At 38.5% G+C, this 18592-nt stretch overlaps 1 protein-coding gene across 4 annotated transcripts in view; it reads right to left on the bottom strand.

Moving 5' to 3' along the window:
- The window catches only part of SATB1 (SATB homeobox 1), a 92524-nt gene that overhangs the window by 23610 nt on the left and 50322 nt on the right, over positions 1-18592 (bottom strand). For all 4 annotated transcript variants that reach the window (XM_057380099.1, XM_057380102.1, XM_057380101.1 and 1 more), the window contains 2 exons: positions 12176-12388; positions 3728-3883 (listed from right to left, as the gene is read on the bottom strand). In XM_057380099.1, the coding sequence (XP_057236082.1) occupies positions 3728-3883; positions 12176-12388 (369 nt within the window). The remainder of the gene's footprint in view (positions 1-3727; positions 3884-12175; positions 12389-18592) is intronic.

Genomic DNA, 18592 nt, shown 5'->3' with positions numbered 1-18592 from the left:
AATCAGACTTTCAGGTTATAAATTTAATAAAACCCAATATGATGAAATTGTAAAAGTAACGTATGCCACACAATTTTATGTGTGGATTCTTTTAATTTAGAGTTATTCAGGTGTGCTGATTAAATTTTAGCAAATAATATTGTTGGCATTGTCGTTCTACCATTAAAAACCAACAACACGGGAAAAGAGACAAAACACTCRGTAAATCTTTCTGTCTTCTTTTTGTGTGCATTTTTGCAAAGCTCTCTTTTCAACATAATCCAACAAAAAAAATGCAGGCCTATTAGACAGACAACCTACAATAAAAATGCAAGATTTTAAATACTGACATTAGGTGATTTGCCAATTAAAGTTCTAAAACTCCCCCAAAGGTATGATGTATTACAGGAATTTGAATTACAATATCTTCCTTAGCTCCTCAGCACAATCATATTAACTTTTAAACTACATATTTTGAATTTAACAAATTTTGAATTTATTCTGTAGATAATATATCGATCCTTACAACCACAGAAACTTAAAAAAACATACAGAATGTATACCTTCCTATATGGAAAAGAATTCAACATTTGAAGGAATGTCCTAGCTGTACCTCCAAACCTGCTCAAACCCATGTGCCAGATAGGTCCTTTTCTTCGGGAAAGCCAAGAAGCCACCAGCAAAGCGCGCTCCGTGACACTACAAATTCAAAAATCATCCCTCACCCAAGCCAGCACACGATCTCTCTAACAGTTGTCACCTCTGCCACACCCAGGCCCCAGCACACAGCTGGTTTCCTCAGCATCAGGTCCACACATGGTCAGTCCTCTGCCACTCAGGAGGGTTTTAAAACAAAACTGTTAACCGACACATTATTTTCTAATGTTTCCTCCAGACTTCACTGTAATGAAGTGATTATCCCAGGATTTCCAGTTCCASTCTTGCCAAAGGCACTAACACAGAGCAAGGGAAGAGGCTTGTTTTTTACCTTGGCGCTACCCAAATAGAAACTCCTGTAGCGCATCGTTTAATAGCAATTCTGTACAAAGTGCGCTAGTCAGCAGAACATTATCTGCAGTCTCCTGGCTCAGGCAAGCCCAGCCACCTTGCAGTTACTGGCTGCTTAGACATCCAATCTAATGTTGACCCAAATCAGTTTCTTAGGGAAAAAATAATAATGAAAAGGCCCTCCAGCAAACAACTACCTTTTTCCCCTCGCAGAGCTGGTTTAGGTCACAACGGTTTTACACCACAACTCCAGACTACACTCAGAAGTTAATCAAGCTTTTATATCCAAAATAAAATAAAACCAGCAATGTTCAAATTTAGCCATTTTAAAAAACAAAACTCTCAATCAATGCATCATTTTCTAATACGTGYCCTTCAAACTTGTCACTATAACTTGGGTTATCTCAGGATTTCCAGTTCTGAGCATGGAACCAATATCCCCAAATTTAAAAAATATCAGTAATAGATCTCTCTCAAGAGAGGTTCTCTCAGAGAATGCGTTTGAACAAGCCTCTTTTTGTGCAAGGATGACTTTTTTGCCCAAGAAAGGTATGCTTGTACCACTGAAGAGCTCCAATGCAGAATCTTTTACAATACATGTACCTCCTTCAATATATGTGGCATTGTTACATATTTAAAGATTATTAATTGGGTGACTAGTAGTCAGCTAGTTCGAGAAAACACAACACATCCAGTCTACCTAGGAGGTGACTTATGCAAAGCAGCATTCTAGTAGAAATGAGACTTTAACTACTGACCTGAAAGCTTGCTAGACACATAAATTAACATTGCATTGCTGAAGCAGGGGAGAAAAAAGAACCCCTGGGAATAACTGCATGATCACCTAAGTAAAATGGAAAAGAAGTATGTGTTTGGTGTTGTTTTCTGTACTTGATAGAAAGTTTGTACAAGAACTTAAATTTTATACCAATGCTCAAATAAACCTGCACTGCATCCTCTGGAAGCTTTCAGGCTTCATTTTTTTTACCTGTTGCTTTGAAAGTCCCTTTAGAAGAGCTGACCCACCTARAAATTTTAAGGCTTTGCATTTAAATAAATATACTATCACACAAATCAGATCAGAACAAAATTATGTGAGCTGATAGATTGGCTTCATACCTTAGCTTCACAGAAGACTGCACTGGAAAGGGKAAGGTGCAGAGAACGGACAGTTCTCTAACCCCAAGTTTTGATATGTAAATAAAGACATCTGAGGAGCACACAGGTTGGAAGCTGCTGTAACATTCTATCATAATTAGAAACATTTCAAGAGCTCTGTAATTTCCAATCAAAATTACAGTAATTTCCGATATACAAGCCATGATTCATGACAGAATTTTTACATTCCATGGGAGATTATAGTGGCCTGATGTATGACACACTGAGTACAGCACTAACATAAACAATTCAGTTTAATGTTTAAACAGCACTTGGTGTTTAGAATCCCACAATAAAAGAAACATATTATTGTTGAAATTATCACTTTGACAGTGATTGAAGGGTAGGCAGGCATGTGGCCTATAAAGCTATAATTTTTACAGTCCACAGCTTGAGTTTAATCATTTTGATACAACATTTCCAAAATATCCCTTTAAATGCTCCTTACACCATATAACTTAAGAGACAACATCCTTTCTGTACAATGAAGTGAACTCCAAAATGYGAACAGCACAGAAGTCAAAAGTTAAAGACTTGTTAAAAAGAAAATCAGCACTAAAATGCTGACAGCCCAAGAAACATCAATGTAACTGAGCGTCACTAGCTTTCCTTGGAAGCCGCTGAATTTTTCTACGAAGCAATTTTTAAAAAGTAAAGGARTAGTGATTAAGTGGATTTAACATTTAATCTAACATGAAAATTCAACATTGTAACCATCGGTGCCTTTGCCATTTCTTTCAAGTGTTTGTATAACCACAGTTCTAGTCTTTGCCATTTTTCTGTATGTTTCTCCTTTACTTCTTAATGCATTCTCACTTAAATCAATGCTTCYGCATACTCCAGTGATCTCTCTCAGAAGACATGTCACTTATGATAATCACACCCAACAAGTGCCTGCTGATTTCCCTCTTGCCACTAAACTTGACAGAAAATCTTCAGTTGAAGAAAACAGAATAGGAAACCACACAACAAAGGCTTAAAACTGAAGATACAACACATATGTATGCACACATGCAGGTAACCAAGCAGACATCGTATTCCACAAAGAGCATACATTTTTTCTCAGCTATAACTGTATTTGCTGGGGTTTTTTTTTTGTTTGTTTTGCTTTTTTTTTGACAGTGCTGTCCACCAGTGCACAGTCTTACCAGTGGATCTGACTAAACATTTTTGTGCAAAAGCCCAGTACCACAGCTTTCCTTGTTGCAGCACATGTAACTGCAAAACACCAAAGCCTCAAGATTAATTTGGCACTAATATCCAGAGCTTGCCCACAGCTTTTGGCACATCCCGACCAGCTAAGAACTGATGAACCTGATCCCCTCTGAGCCACACCAAGACCCATGGGTATCCAGTGAAGGTGTCTGGCTGGCAGGGAAAAGGGAGTGAGACATCTCAGGAAGTCGCTTCTCTACCCTGCCTGGTCCAGGGGAGCCAGAGGTTACCTCCAGACTCAGCAAGGAGCTCTGAGTTATTGTAGTGGGCTGATACATGGACCCAGCCACCTATTTTATCACACAGAAACTGATCTGGGGGGATAATTGCACAGGACAGGGAGCTCTTTGCACCCTGTGAGTTTTACCTGGCTTTTGGTTGCCGCAACCTTCGCAAACAGTGCTTGGGACACCTTAGCTCTCTTCATTTCCTGCTGAATCTCATCATAAATGGAAGCATTAATGTTCATGGAATTGTTTTCTGGTTTTCCATTCCTCTCTGTAGCAATAGTAGCAGTTTTGACCTAGAAAATATGAGACATTTTTCATTATGAAAAAGTTATTTTCCTCTCTTTCCCTCCCTAAGTAGTTCCTCTTTGCATTTTATTCCTTTTATCCAATCTTTCTCTGATATTCTTTCAGCTTTTCAGAGAATTAACATTATATGTTATCTATGGTTCAAGCAACCAGGAAACAAGAAAATTCAGTGCATTGTAACAGGTGAGTGCATCTGAAATATGAGTTACCATTAACAGACCACTGCAAATTTCAGTGTCATAAAATAAATTAGGTGGAAACTTGTCAAACAGTCTTGTAGAGACTTGTGAATCCTTACACGATTTCTTTGCCCCACACAAATTAAATAAAAATTGTAAGTGCAGCATAAAAGAATCTCTAATGAAATAGAAATCTGACAGATATATCTTGATTCATGTCCTATGCCCWGTACACTCAAATTCCTGATAATGTTGAAAATTTGTGGCTTTAGATTGAATTTTTTAAAATTTATCTTATCAGTTAAGCTCTTAAAATGTTTTTAAGAAAGAGACAGTTTAGAATAATGCATACTTTAACCACTCATTCATAAAACCAAGATAGAACTTTCTTAAAGCTACTGATCTAGTTGTTTTTCACTTACATACATCAAATATTTATTCTTCTTGCAGTCCGGATTAAATAAACACCAAACATGTAAACAAGACAGAATGATYACAGTACCACCTTTATGCTGCATCTGCAGCATTAAGGAAAACAACAACAAAAAAAAAAACCCAACAGTAGCGACATGATGTGCAGGAGACTATCCTTTCCTTCATCCTCTGGAAATGATGGAAGTGATGTTTCAACACCAAGCATCATCCCAGCAAGGTTAGACTGTAGTTTCTGCAATATCAGTTGAGAGGTACAAAAAATCAGCAGGTACTCAGTTTATCCTACAATATTCTCAGTAGTTAAGGATAACGTCTGTCTTTAGTAGTTACTCTTGCAAGGCTTGCTCAAGATTAGTGGACCTAATGGGCCACTAATCCTAAAGTGGATCAGAGGAAAGGAAATACTGGATTTCTGCCAAGAACCCACAAGGTGATGATGCAAACAAAATCAAACCTTATGATTTCAGTTCAAACCTAATGATTCATACTGAGGTTATTGAGAGCTGAATTAATTTAGTTATTCAGAATTTACATATCTAGTTTCAGATAGTCATTCAGCCTAATTCTGAATCTAATGGACAGAGCCYGGCACTTCCAGAAGGTGATTCAGCCTACTTTTAAGTAGGTGTCTAAACCCACACTTTCACTATCAGTTTGATCCAGTGCAAGTCAGCATCTTTCTGTGCTCTGAAGTCCCTTGAGGTTCAAAAGGAAATCATGACAACATGATAATTCATCTTCTAATCTGAGCTTGCAGATTTCACTCTCTCTGAGCTTTCATATGTCACAGGTCTCACGAGAGTGCGGGAGTCAAAGGCTATGGGTGAGAGACATACTTAGGCAAATCAGCAGCCCATTTTTTCTTAGAAATGTCATGCTCAATTTGTGTTAGCCACCTTCTACAGTGTTTTTAAGATAAAATAATCTAGCCCAGAAATGGAGAGTGCATGCCAYTTTTGCTGAGCCTGATTTGTCTGTCACGCATTTCAGGAACTGTGCTAACACACGCCCATTAACTGCAAGGGGCAAAACTCCAGCAAGAACAAGGTATCCACAAGCACTTTCCCTTGCCCCGATTTTGGCAGGCATTAGCACTTTCTATTGTTTGAAAACCAGRATCCTAAGTAAAAAGGAAAATGAAGAAAAATCCCAGAATTGGGATTGTGGGATGTGGCACAYAGTTAATCAAGTGATTTGTTTTCATATGAAAACAGTCAGTGCTTTGCATCCATGCCCTTTTCTGCACTGTGACATTTTATCAGTGACACTGCAGCAGAGGATGGCCAAGACTGGACCAAAGGCTGCTCAGAAACATTTGAGGCACCTCACAGAGGGCAGTAAGAGGACCAGCACCACAAAACTCTCTCCTTCCCACCACAGAGCAGAAAAAGGTATGCCTCACACCAGGCAAATCAGTACASGGCACAAGAGCAGGTTCATCTCCTRAAYATCATACAGTGAAATAATTTAAAAATACAAAATTAGTGGCAACTTTATAACCTTTACATGAGCAGGATTTGCCAGAAGATTAACTGACAACTGGTGTGGATGTTAAACATAMAACTGCAGACAGACTTATCTGTGTGCATGTAAAAATTAGTCTAAGCTGAATCAGACAATGAAAAAGTGATGGCTTTGTCAACATGCCTTCTTGGAMCTTGGGTTTAAATTTTGGGAAATGAATTTCAGTCCTTCCTCCCAAAAATAATTTTAACTTGTAACTAATCTTCGAAGGACCCAAAAGGAGGATAAGAAGATAAAGGTATTCAGCTAGCACACACAAGTCTTTTGGGAAGGAAACACTGCTCTTGTGATCTTCATCAAAACGTATCTCTTCTGTAAAGCACACTGCCTTTTTGATTGCTACTGAGCTTCAAAAGATTGCTTCACATTGTAGCAGTACTTCATAGATCACTTAACTGAGCTGTGAACACCCAGATCATCAAAAACCATCACACACCACACTGTAGAGATAATTTAAACTGTGCAACTTGGTCCACACTTTCCAATGTCCAATTTAATATGGATAAGCATTTAACCCAAGGGAATTACTGAAAATCCTCATTCTAGTTTGCAAATCACAGTGATCATTGTACAGGTACAATAAATTCAACATCTGATATGTCACTGAAGTTAAAACAAACAAACAAACACCTATTGCCTTCTGTTGATATTTAATTAGGGAACACTAACTGAATTCAGAAAACACTAATATCTGCATCAAAAAGTGGWATGAGCCCAAAGATCTTCAGAGAAATAAAAGTCTTAAAGTTATAAAATTATGGGTTTGGGGATTATCCAGAGTTGTGGTTCACGGTCATACCCTATGCCTCTCCAATTCACTTCACTGGCCAAGTATAAAAATTCTTCTCCTGCCTCTCAATAATTTCTCTTCAAAGATCAGGTATGGTCTAGATGGACTACTGGTCTGCTCTGGTCTGATGAATTCCATGCAATAATGCTAATTAACCTCTTGGAGAATATCCATACATAAAACTGTTCCATAATTTATACATAAGAAAGCATCTAGGCTGTTGTGTTGAATTTGGAATTGAGTTCAAGACAGAGGCTGTTTGAAGCTGGGTTGAAAAAACACCCTCCTCCTCAAAAAAAAACCAACAGAAAACAAAAAAGCACTCCACGGTGCAACTTCAGGACTTGGGAGAGGAGGTGGAAAAAGTATACATTTCAGAGAGAAAAACAAAACAAAACATAATCTCTCATCTCATCCACACTTAAGCACAACCTCCCACCCCACCTACACTTACAGCCACATTTTCTGTTTAGGAAAGAAAACATGGATCAGCTAATTTTTTTTTGACAGTAACCAAATTTTGCCAACACTTACTGAAGAGTGGAGCATTATTTTACAAATGTAACACACTGAGAATCAGAAATTCATTTGGCCATCTTCCTATCACCAATCAATCTAGTCTTCTAAGAATACTTGATAAAAAAGAACACATCCATCCCCTCCTGGCCTACTCAGATATATCTTCTCATCGAATAAGACTGATTACAGTAGCAAGAAGTTCTGGATTAATTCAAGTTTCCTAAAAAAGGGGTAAGTCGTCATAGAAGAGGTTTTCACAAACATGGAAACTCATTCCTTCCCCATCGAAACTGAAACAAAAAAATCTTACATAACACATTCTCATAACTACTGTTTTAGCTTGGGAACAAAAATCTTCTTTAATCCTGGTTTAGCTTTTAATATTACATTGTACATTAAAATTCATAAAGTAGTTCATTCCAGGCAAAACAAACTACTTTTCAGTTCTGCTCTGCAAATAGCAGAGGAGGTACAATAAATGCTGTTGCTTTCAGAACAGCTTTTATCAGGACAAGGTTTACTACTCCATTATTACAGTGGCGCCTGGAAGTGCAGTTATAGTTAAGTGTCAGGGTTTCCATTAATTCTCCTCCATGGTGGTTTTTGCGGGAGTGGGAGGAGAGGGTTGCATTTATTGTTTTGTTCATTTTTACTTTCGTTAAAATACAACTTGGCATGAAGATTATCAACCTARATCTCAAATTTTGCCAACTTAAATAAAAATTTTGCTGGTGATGATATATGGGACATGCTTGTGTTTAAACTCCAGAGCCCTACCATAAAGTTTCATGAAAGCTGGTGTTATCCCAGACTCCTTGAAATGGAGATTCACTGTTTCTCAAACACCATCTAAGCAGTGTCCTCCAAGACATCAGTCTTCCAAGAGTGACATCCTATCTCTGAGACCCAACCCAAGATTGCTTTAGCATGAAGGAACTGTAATTTATCTGTAGTCAGAGGGAGGCCAGRATTATATTTATGAGATGAAGCTTTTGGTCAATGAATACCCAGAACCATGACTCATGGCAAGATTTGTGGATACTTCTTAAAACATTGCCTTGTTAAAATTAYACATACTCTGTTTTCACAGGATGATAATGATGGGCCCCAAGGGTTAACACTAATTTTCTTTGGGGAATATGGGTGGCAAGAAGGATTTCTTCCTCAGCTCTGCTGAAATGGAGATTACTTGTCCTRAGAAGGAAGTGGTCATAACTGTAGGACAGCTAAAAAGCTTTAACCAGAACATTTTGGAAAAGAAATCTAACTTGGTCACCTGTCTCCATCCACCCTCACCAGTCGTTCAAAGGAGGAGGGAGTTATCTTCCCCCAAACCCCAAACTGCCCTGATAAGACAAAAAGGCCATCCCCAGCACCTCAGCATCCTCTAAAGCATCCTCAGATCCCTCATTCCCACATAAAATGCAATAGATTAATTCTTTGAACTTAGGAACACCCTAAAAGGGGCTCTGAGGTGTTCTGTTACGAAGGTGTTGAAGAATGGGGGGAAACTAATAAAAGAAATGGAACATTAAAGGACCTTCCTCCTTCCTTCTGAATTGCAGAGGTTAAAGTACATCTCCATGCAGTACCTACCTGATGGAGATGCTAATACTTATAAACTCCAGTGCCCCAGGAAARAGCCTGACAGACAGGCTTCTGCCCCAGGGGTGACAACTTGAATGATTTCCAAGGGAAAAAATCCTTGTGTACGCTGTCTCCTTGTGCTCAGTCTGCCAGTGTGGAAGACAGTASCAGACTTTTACAACTGGACCAGCTTAGAGGGCTATACATGCATCCCAAAAGCTCATGCATCAGAGGCTAATGATTTCAATTTTAAAAAAAAAGTAAGATTTTGCATTTTGTTTAAGTCAGAGAGAAAGGGAGAAGTAAGGGGGACAAAGAGCTTCTTAAAGGATTTCAAAAAARAATTGGAAACAATCCAGATACATTAGCTCAAGTAGCAACTAGTAAGAATGCTGTAAAAATGAGATAAGTTCAACACTGTTCCTTCTAACTCAGGAATGAGGGTTAATGCTTGGTGAGTTCCTACTATCCAATCAGACCTCGAAGGTCACGCTTTCTGTTTTTGCATACAACAGTATGTAAAATTTACGCAGAACAATCTCAGCTCCTAAATGGTTAAGTCTGCTCTACTGTCTGGCCACCAGTTGGCAACACAAAAATGCAAAATAGATCCTTTTCAGGATGTTTATTTTCACATCCTTCCAAAACTGATAACTTGCAATTGCAAAATAAACCTTCATGTGTGGCATATTAGCTCCCATTTTTCATGGTTTCATAGTTTAATTGTTTCAAATGTTACACTGGTCTAAAGATTTAATATTAAATATGTTGGCTCTTGCGTAAATTCTGTTGTCAGGATAAACGGTCTGTTTTCTCTTTCAATGGTTATCCTGGAAGCACACAGCCAAGCTGGAAAAATATTATGCTGTATTCCTGCATAGTGAACTTTAAATAATTGCTTATAGTAAATTCAGTAGTAAGGAGGCTAGTAGTTTTATTTCCTTAGTACCTAATATTCAATAAACTGTGGACATTTTGGAGGAGGTATCATAGTAGCAGTTTGCATTAAAAATCTTGCAGTATCCTGACTGTAATTTCTTTCTGCTGTGATTTGTGAAGTTATACTTGCCAGTGTTACAACTAGGATAATTTCAATATTATTTCTAACATCAAGTATTGTAGTTGTCTTACCAACACAGGTATTTCAATTTTCAAACTTAAGACTCCAAACACTTAGCAGCAGGTGAAAAATGTTTATAGGAGGGTAGTTCTGGAAACATGTAAGAAGGTCACAGAAAAGCACTACTCAGAGGTTTCTACATTCTCRGTCTATTCACTAGGGAAAGTGTGTGTGTTTTGCTGAATGACAGAGAACAGCACAACAACTGGAAAAATAAGTGCTTTGTTCTGTAGACCTCAAGTATTAGTCTATAAGGTTTCCTAGTTTACTTGCTTTCCTTTTGAAAGGGATTAAAACTAAAACGTATGCTGTTTCTACTTTGAACTRTCGCAATTAGGTTAACTATACTCCTGACTCACACTAAAAAAAATGAAATGTAATTATGAACAAGAGCACAGTAGAGACAGATAGATTTTCYCCCTCCCCTCCCCAAATTTCAACTTACAGTGTTTCGTCAGTTAAACCCCTAAGTCTCACTTTCTTTCGGGCTGCAAGGGATTTATACAGTTTAAAGTGTGAATTAAAACCAGTACAAGGACTACCTCTGACTTGACATCCTTCTGGAAGGTCCTGTAATTAACTCTGTTCTTTAGCTGTGAAATTGCCCAAGACCACTTGAGACAGAGTGAGACATTACCTTGGCAGAAAGAGATAAGTTAAGAAGGAGGGTTAGCCTTGGCTCTGAATTACCTGGGCTGTGGGAGCAGGTACAGACATTAAAACAAACTCCAAYGTTATTTTAAACATGGTTATCTCTATTTAACTGTTTCCCACTAAAGCATTACTATGTAAATAGATTCTTGTCCTTTATCTTGAAKAATATCTATAGTGGATTTTATAGACTAAACTCAGTTAATGATAACAAAACTACACCATTAGTACAGTCTGGCTTTTTCTGCTAAAAATTTCTCCTCTTGCAAAAAGTACTGCAGCAGGTCAAGGTGATCTTCTGTCCTCCCTCCTACTATTTTGTTATTCATYACTTTAGTGTGGTCCTTAGTATCCATTAGCAGAAGGAAAATTAGAAAAATAATTTCGAGAGGAATTTATAGCATTCAGAATGGGTATGAACATAGTCATAGCCACAAGCCTATGACTGATTAACAAAAGCCTGCTGTTTATATATTCAACCATCACAAAATTTCCACAATCCCAAAGCCTTGCTTTGTTTAGCAAAACCGGACTGTGTATACAGCACAATTTCCACATATCTGCAGATCAGTTCCGTTTTTATTTGCATAGGTACAACTTTGAGCCACAGCAATGCAGAGTATTTCTGAAAATATACAGGTATTGCAGTGTTTCGCTCACAACCACGTTYCTTTTTGGGGAAATCCTGTGCATTCCTATGGCTCATGTGCAYTTCTCATGTACCTTAAAACAAGCATCAAAGTTTCCTTGATTGACACAAGGACTACCCCACTGAATCTCTCAATCAAACTTTGCAATTTTTTGATAATTAAATCAAATAAATTTTAGAGATTTTAACAAATTACTAATTTGTTAATTTTAGAAATTTTAACAAATACTAAAGAAAGCTTTAATGAACATATCCAAATCTTTCAGAGCTATGGATAGAGCAAGTCTRTTATGTTACCCAGTTGTCAGGAGCTCAAGCTGATGAAAGCAATCCCAGCATTTTTGGATGGGATCYTCTTTCCCCATCACTTTAGTTTTACCTGTTTGCTTTCTGGAAAAATATTTTTTAAGGCACTGCAGGTACTCACACTTCTGCTATCATTCTCTCTCAGTTTAGTGGTCCAAATCCTTCAATATCTGAAGCTATAACATTTAGAACCTAAGAATTGTAAGAAAAGATGACAGCTAAAAGSCATCATCTTCCATGCCCAGTAAAGCTCATACCTCAGTAAAATGAGCAAAAAATTCTGTAGGAACCATAATGGATAGAATTTATCTCAAAATTAGAAAATAGGTAGTAATAAACTGCTRCTATCATCCATTACATTTCTTAAATTTAATTTGCGATATGCACTGCAAGCAATGATTCTACGGGCGTTTAAAAAACGCGACGGCAAAAGGTTTCTTCTCTTTCGGAAAGGTCTCACCCAGCGGGACAGTGAGAAAACACAAGGAGCAAATCCCAAAGGCAGAGAGAGTGGTTTACTTGTGGAGGCCGGCTGGGCGGTGTGCTTATGAGAGGCGCCGGGCCCATGGCAGAGGCTGCGTTCAAGCTCCTTTCCCTTTCGTCCTGGTAAATCCGATCTCGTTCTGCTTCTGGCAGCTGCAAGAAGTTCTGCATAGCCCGAAGGTTTACCAGCAAGGACTGCGAGGCAGTCTTGGGATCCTCTTCTTTTCGGAGGATTTCTGAGAGCAAGCCCTGTAGGGAAGGAAGAAAAAAATAAGGCTGGAGAGTTAGCCTAGGTGAGTGTCTGTAAAACCCTGCTCTGCAAAGCCACTRCTTATCAGTCCTCGTTCTTCTTAGCACTGGGCTGGGAATGAGAAAATAAATGCACTATTTGCTCCACACAGGATTCTATTAATGGCATTTTAGGTAGCAGAGAGCCTCAACAGTACCCTTAATTTTATTAAGCACCTGTTTTAAATACAACATAAACTGAATATGCCTAATAGGTCTCCCTCCTTTTACTGGCTTAACTTGCCATGAAATCTTTCACAGTCCACAGACAATCATGAGACGTTAAGGATAAGTAAGATACACTGGGGGGTTCTCAGGCTTTGCTGACAAAATGCACAACCAACCTTAAAAAAAGGCTTTCCACATTTCTAGTAACTTAAACAGCTCTTTGAAAKGAAGTGATATTTCACAACTAATCTAAGACTATAAACTTGCAGTGTTTCTAAGGTACTGCTTGACTGACTCAGGCCCATATTTTTATAAGTCAGTATTTCTTTTTAAGAGTTGCATATTGGAGCTTAACAAGTCAGGAAACTCACTGTTTGATGCCCTCATGTTCCTCTTTTTTTGTACCTCCCTCTCTCCTCATCCGGACAGCTGTAATCCTCACACCATCCATTGCCTGGGATACTTATATTTAATATCAACATGTTCTTGAAATCTCCTCCCCCTGCCAAATTCTCCTTTTAAATATGTCAGGCATTCAAAATGCCCTACTGTCTTGAAGTAACAAGATGGTGATAAGAAAGCTAACTTTTGGAAAAGCAGATGTGAACTACAATTTAAAATAAATGCTGTTGCCATGCTGGGAAAGGGAGATGATGGGTATGGGAAGCTTTTACTTCTAGTGTAACAAGGAAACATACATGTGAATTTAAAGAAATAATACAACTTAATATTTCTTTTCCTAAAGAACTGTTATAACTTATTTATGATAACAGAGGGGYAAATGGAGAGAGGGAAGCAGACAATAAAAAAGCTAAAACACAGGTAATCCTGATTGAATATATCTATTCCTAAAGGGGTACAACAGAATGATGTGGCCAAGATGTAACTTTTTGGGATATCTGATGCCCACAGCAACTGTGGAAGTTGTCACTTCTCTCAAAGGTCTTACCCTACCAGGCAAAAGACCCATAGGGATGTGCTGCTGCAAAGCCACGGCTCTCAAGMAGCTGCGCCTGCAGGGCCATTGTGGGTGTGAGCTCTGCACTTCCCTGTTGGGCCATGAGGACAGAGGGACCAGCCACAGCCAGTGTGGTTCTCATGGCCCTGTCCATGCCTGCACACRTAACAGGTAAATGGGATGGAAAAAAACAGTCTTTCCAGCACTAAGCAAGAAAAAATTTGGAGGAGGATTAAAAAAATAACAATTTTGGGGAATACTTTCTTAGCAGTTTTCTTGATCCCTCCTGTATTCCACTATCCAGGCAAAAATTACTCAGAAGGTAAATAAACAAGTTAGTGACGAAAGTGGCAATTGGGTGATCAAGCTTTAAATTTTTTCGTTAATGATTAGTCTACTAATAAATTTATTTATCAGCAAACATGGAAAATAAATTCATGTATATAATTTTTTTCTATTTTTAAGTACTCAAACCCACAGTTACCAATGTTTGTTAGTGGTAGGGTTATACAATCCACCTCAAAAGGAGGTAAAAAGTGATTTTGTGCTWCTGGGAACAAGGCAAAGCTGTCTATAGAGCACACAATATAGAGAACAGAACTGAACAATTTAGGTTGGAAGAGATCTTTAAGATCACTGTGTCTATCCATTAACTGTGCAYTGACAAGCCCACAAYTAAACCATGTCCCCAGGTGCCATGTTTRTATGTCTTTTAAATATCTCCAGRGATGGKGATGCCACCACTTCCCYGTTTGCCTGTTTCAGTGCTGGACAACATTTTAGGAGAAGACAYTTTTCCTAATATCCAATATAAATMTCCCTGAGATCATTCTCTCTCTCCCTGYTGTTTGTTACTTGGCAGAAGAGAGCAACGCCCACATCGCCACAACCTCCTTCTAGGCACTTGTAAACACATGTGATTTGTGACTTAGTGTGTTGAAGACACCTCTCCATGAAAAAATGAGCAAGAAAAACTAAACTCAAGTGGACTGATCATTGTCAGGAGAGRAGACTCCTTACAAATAGTCAGCCCACTGTCAGCCACAGGAAATGTCCTTAAAAAATACTTTAGCCCATAATAGAAAATATTTTCTTGTATAAGCCTTAGATGCTTAGTGGGCAGCTAAAAAAGGTAGAAAAAAGCTGTTTTGCTTGTATAACTTTTCCCTCTTCAATGAAATAAGTAAAAAAAAATGTTGATTTTGTGTTTTTTTTTTTAACTTTTGCCTGCATTTCCATTGCTGTGGGACATCTCTTGGTGATTAGAAATGCCACTAAGTATTCATTCTCCTCTCTTCCCCCATCACTGTCATGACTCGTTGCCTGAGCTGGGAGCAGAGCAGAGRACAGCAATGCAGAGAGAGGAGGGARGATGACAGAGSAGGGAAAAGGCAAGGAGGAGTTWACTTCTAGGCTCTAAASCTAACAGTYATAATATGTGAGGAARAACCATGAAAACTAAGATGTAGTTTTAGCCTGAGTTAGAAGCAGGTGCAGGCAGTCTTAGAACACAGTTTGCCTACTTCATATATTATTTCATTGCTATTGCTTCCATTTCTGAGCACTCGCATTCTGCCGTGTGCTGATACGCACAGATTAACTGTTCATTTTACCAGGCTTGAACTGGTTTTCCAAGATAGTAGTCTTGGTGGTGTGATCTCCTGATATTGTACCTCGGGTTGCCTAAAAACTGAGSTTGTTTTGCAAAGAGATTATAAACACTGTTAGGCTCAAAGCCCTCCTCACTRTTCCTCCCTTGTATTCTTTTTGCATTGGAAATGTATTTTCTTAAAATTCCCAGGTTCCATTGGAAAAAAAAAATTAACATGTCATCACAAGTATAATTCATTACTAATGGCAGAAAAATGTTCAATAAATATTATCAGGGCTTTCAAAAGCTCATTGCAAATTCTTTAAAAATGGAGATTAATTAAAGTGTCTGTGAATATGAACAAAAACCCTCCCTGTCTGGCCCCCAGTTTGTATCTTCTTTGAACGTAATCACTGATTCAAATAGATTTTATCAGTGTGATAGAACTTCAAAGCTCCCAGAAGAAAAATGCAATTTGCCCAAACCTTCCCAAAACATGCAGAACATGCATGTTTGCAGAACATGCCCTGAATGCTATCCCTCTTGGTTGCAGGGTGCTCCTATCCCATATCCAGGTGGAAGATTATTCCCAAACTCCAACCCCAAGACTGGATCCCAGCCAAATAAGTTACAAGCAGACACATTTATCTATGTCGATTAGTAGCAAGAGGAGAGCTGTCATGATAGTGTAATAGCACCTTTTTACCTTTTATTCAATAGTGATATGGATAGTGTACTTTTTCTTAAATTACACTACGAAGAATTATATGAATACAGTGGCAATTTCTGTTATACTTAAGCAGGCAAATTTCTCTCTACCACATAATTTACAGAACTCAAATTCAATAAAACATTACATGATGGTCCATTACTGTTATCAATTTTGAATAATCCATCTTCATTTTTCATTTTACTGGAAAATAAAGTGTGCCAAAGACAAAGTGGAAAGAAWRAAAARAAAAAAAAGTAGTGCCTGAGAGGGTTTGTGTAAACTTAGGTTTTGTTTTACAATTACACAGAGCCGTTGCCTGCATCCAAGCATTCTCCTTTGGAATAGCAATTGCCAGAATTAGCATGAGAGCATGAGCACTGTCCCAAATACAAAGAAGTTTTCACATACGAGAAAAGGCATTGTACATGAACGAAAAGCAGTACATCCTGGCAGCTAATATTTTAAACAAGCATGAGGCTGAAGAAGAAAGAAGGGAGAGAGAAAAGTGAGAAACACTGAAAAATAATCAAAAACCTTCAGATCAAATGTTGTCACCGGTGGAAAAAAAGGAAAAATAACAAAAGTCAGACATGGAAAAGCAGCAAGAAGCACACTTCTTTCATGAAGACAGAGCCACGAGGTCACCTTTGTACAACAGCACYCAAGTCCCTAGAGTAAACCTTACAGCTGAAGGTGTACACAAACAGAGACTGGCAGCCCCCAGTTCCAACCACAACCATGACTAACACAATTCCTTGTTTGCACACGGTGGACTCGTCACCCTGCCATGCACCAGGCTCAGCTACACCTTTGAGTCAAATGGCAGACTGGCTGTGGGAACCCATGCCTTTCGCTTCCTGACTCATGCTTACTTTTCAAAACACCCAACAGAAATGGGAGAGGAGTTTATTTATTTGTTTAGGGCTCTGAGAGCAGTTCAGCCCAACAAATGTTGATGCTGCRCTCATTTAAAGAGGAACTCCCAGTTTAACAACGTTTGAAACAGCAGGCACAGCCTCTCTGTGGGGGGCTGGCACCACATTTTAGGGCACCACCCCAATGCATCATCAGTATCACCCCGCGGCTGCTTGGGGCCACCCAGGGCAGCAAACTGATCACAAAAGCCATTTTTTGGCCTGCAAAGCACAAGAAAATACTGAACTTATTCTTTCAAGGCAGTAGAGATATCTGTACAATGCACTGACATCAGCTGGAAAAAAATATTATGTTTATTAGTGTGATGAACWGGCAACTGAAGCATCTTAATTTACCAATTTGCCAAAATTATCCTGGMAAACAGAGACACTGGTAGTCACCTTTGGACACCTTGCTTGAGGTGAAACTCACATCTGCCAGTACAAGTACTAGCTCAGCAAAGTTTTCCGTGGTGCACTGCAAGGAACTGCTAACAGGATTCAACCTGTTTGTTTGCATCCAGTGAACTGGAATCACAGCTACTGAAGGACAAGCAAAACTTCAGATCCCACTGTACTCTGAAAACTTCCTAGAAGGACCACAGAGAAATTCCTCCCACCAAAACTACTTCTGCTCCCTGCAACAGTTGTCCTGTTGTGCCTGTAGATATGTGAATTGTCATTTAACTTACAGCTATCTGGACTCTGATTAAAGCTTACAAGGCACATTCCTGAGAACTCAGTTTTGAAATTACCATTTGGCATTTAAGGGTAGAGAGGAAATTATTCAAGAATCCAGTAAAAGYACACCCTTTATTTCTTAAGGACACACTTCTAAGGTGTGGCTCGGTTTTTTTTTTCTGCTTTACAGGTAATTAATAATAATTTTAAAAGACACTCTAGTCTTCAGAAGTATTTTTACCAAATTCTTTCCCTGGATTATGGAAAGACAGAAGTATTTCTAGTCGACATTTCTGCTGCCAAATTAAAAAATCTTGAAAATCAGGATCAAGTGTTGAATTACCACGCTACACTGGTAGAACCTTCCCTCCCACCCCAACTACCACCAGAATCTGTATTCATATTGTAGAGCATAAGTCTGAAAAACAAGAGCATCTTCAGCCAATTTTCAAAGTCCATTTTATTGCCTAAACATTAAGCTAAATCACTTTTAATTTATAGATCGCTTCCTTCSTTAACGTTTACACTGAAAGCAAATCTGTCCGCTCATCTGAGACTGTATCTTGACATCAGGGTTTTCTTGCCCAGAACTCCTAACCAATTTCAGCGAGTTCTTATGCCTTTAGAAACTGATGGTATGATATGGTCCCTGGACACGGCTCAAATATGCTTATGACAGTTTCAAAAATGTCAGTGGTAAGCCTGAGTTAGCTTTTTATCTCGGGAAACAGTACATGAATTTAAACAAGCATTTTCACTTTTTCTAGCCAAAAAAAAACAAAAACCAAAAAAAAACAAAACCAAAAAACCAAAATAGAATTAAAAGATACTTAGGATATTACATCACTACTAGCAAATAATGCCTAAATAGCATCAGTTATTAGGGTACTATACTAATTTTAGCTAAATGTGATGTATCCTTGAATGAGCTGTGTGGAATTCAGAAGAACAGCAAGCAGAACAAGTTTAAAAAGTTTTCATGTAAGAATCGCTGGTACCTCTGTTTACCCTTGGACACTAGCTGTCATTGTGGGTAAAATTAACAATTTCCAGGTTTGTAAAGGTGAAATGCATCCGCAACACACTCCTCTGTATTTCAGTGGGGCTTTGCTTAAYATGAAAAGTATGCTGAGATATTTCT

The sequence above is a fragment of the Malurus melanocephalus genome, unplaced genomic scaffold, assembly GCF_030028575.1.
Source record: "Malurus melanocephalus ecotype Western Australia unplaced genomic scaffold, MMel_1.1 scaffold_436, whole genome shotgun sequence".
NCBI lineage: Eukaryota > Metazoa > Chordata > Aves > Passeriformes > Maluridae > Malurus > Malurus melanocephalus.
This window is presented reverse-complemented; position numbering and strand designations above follow the sequence as displayed.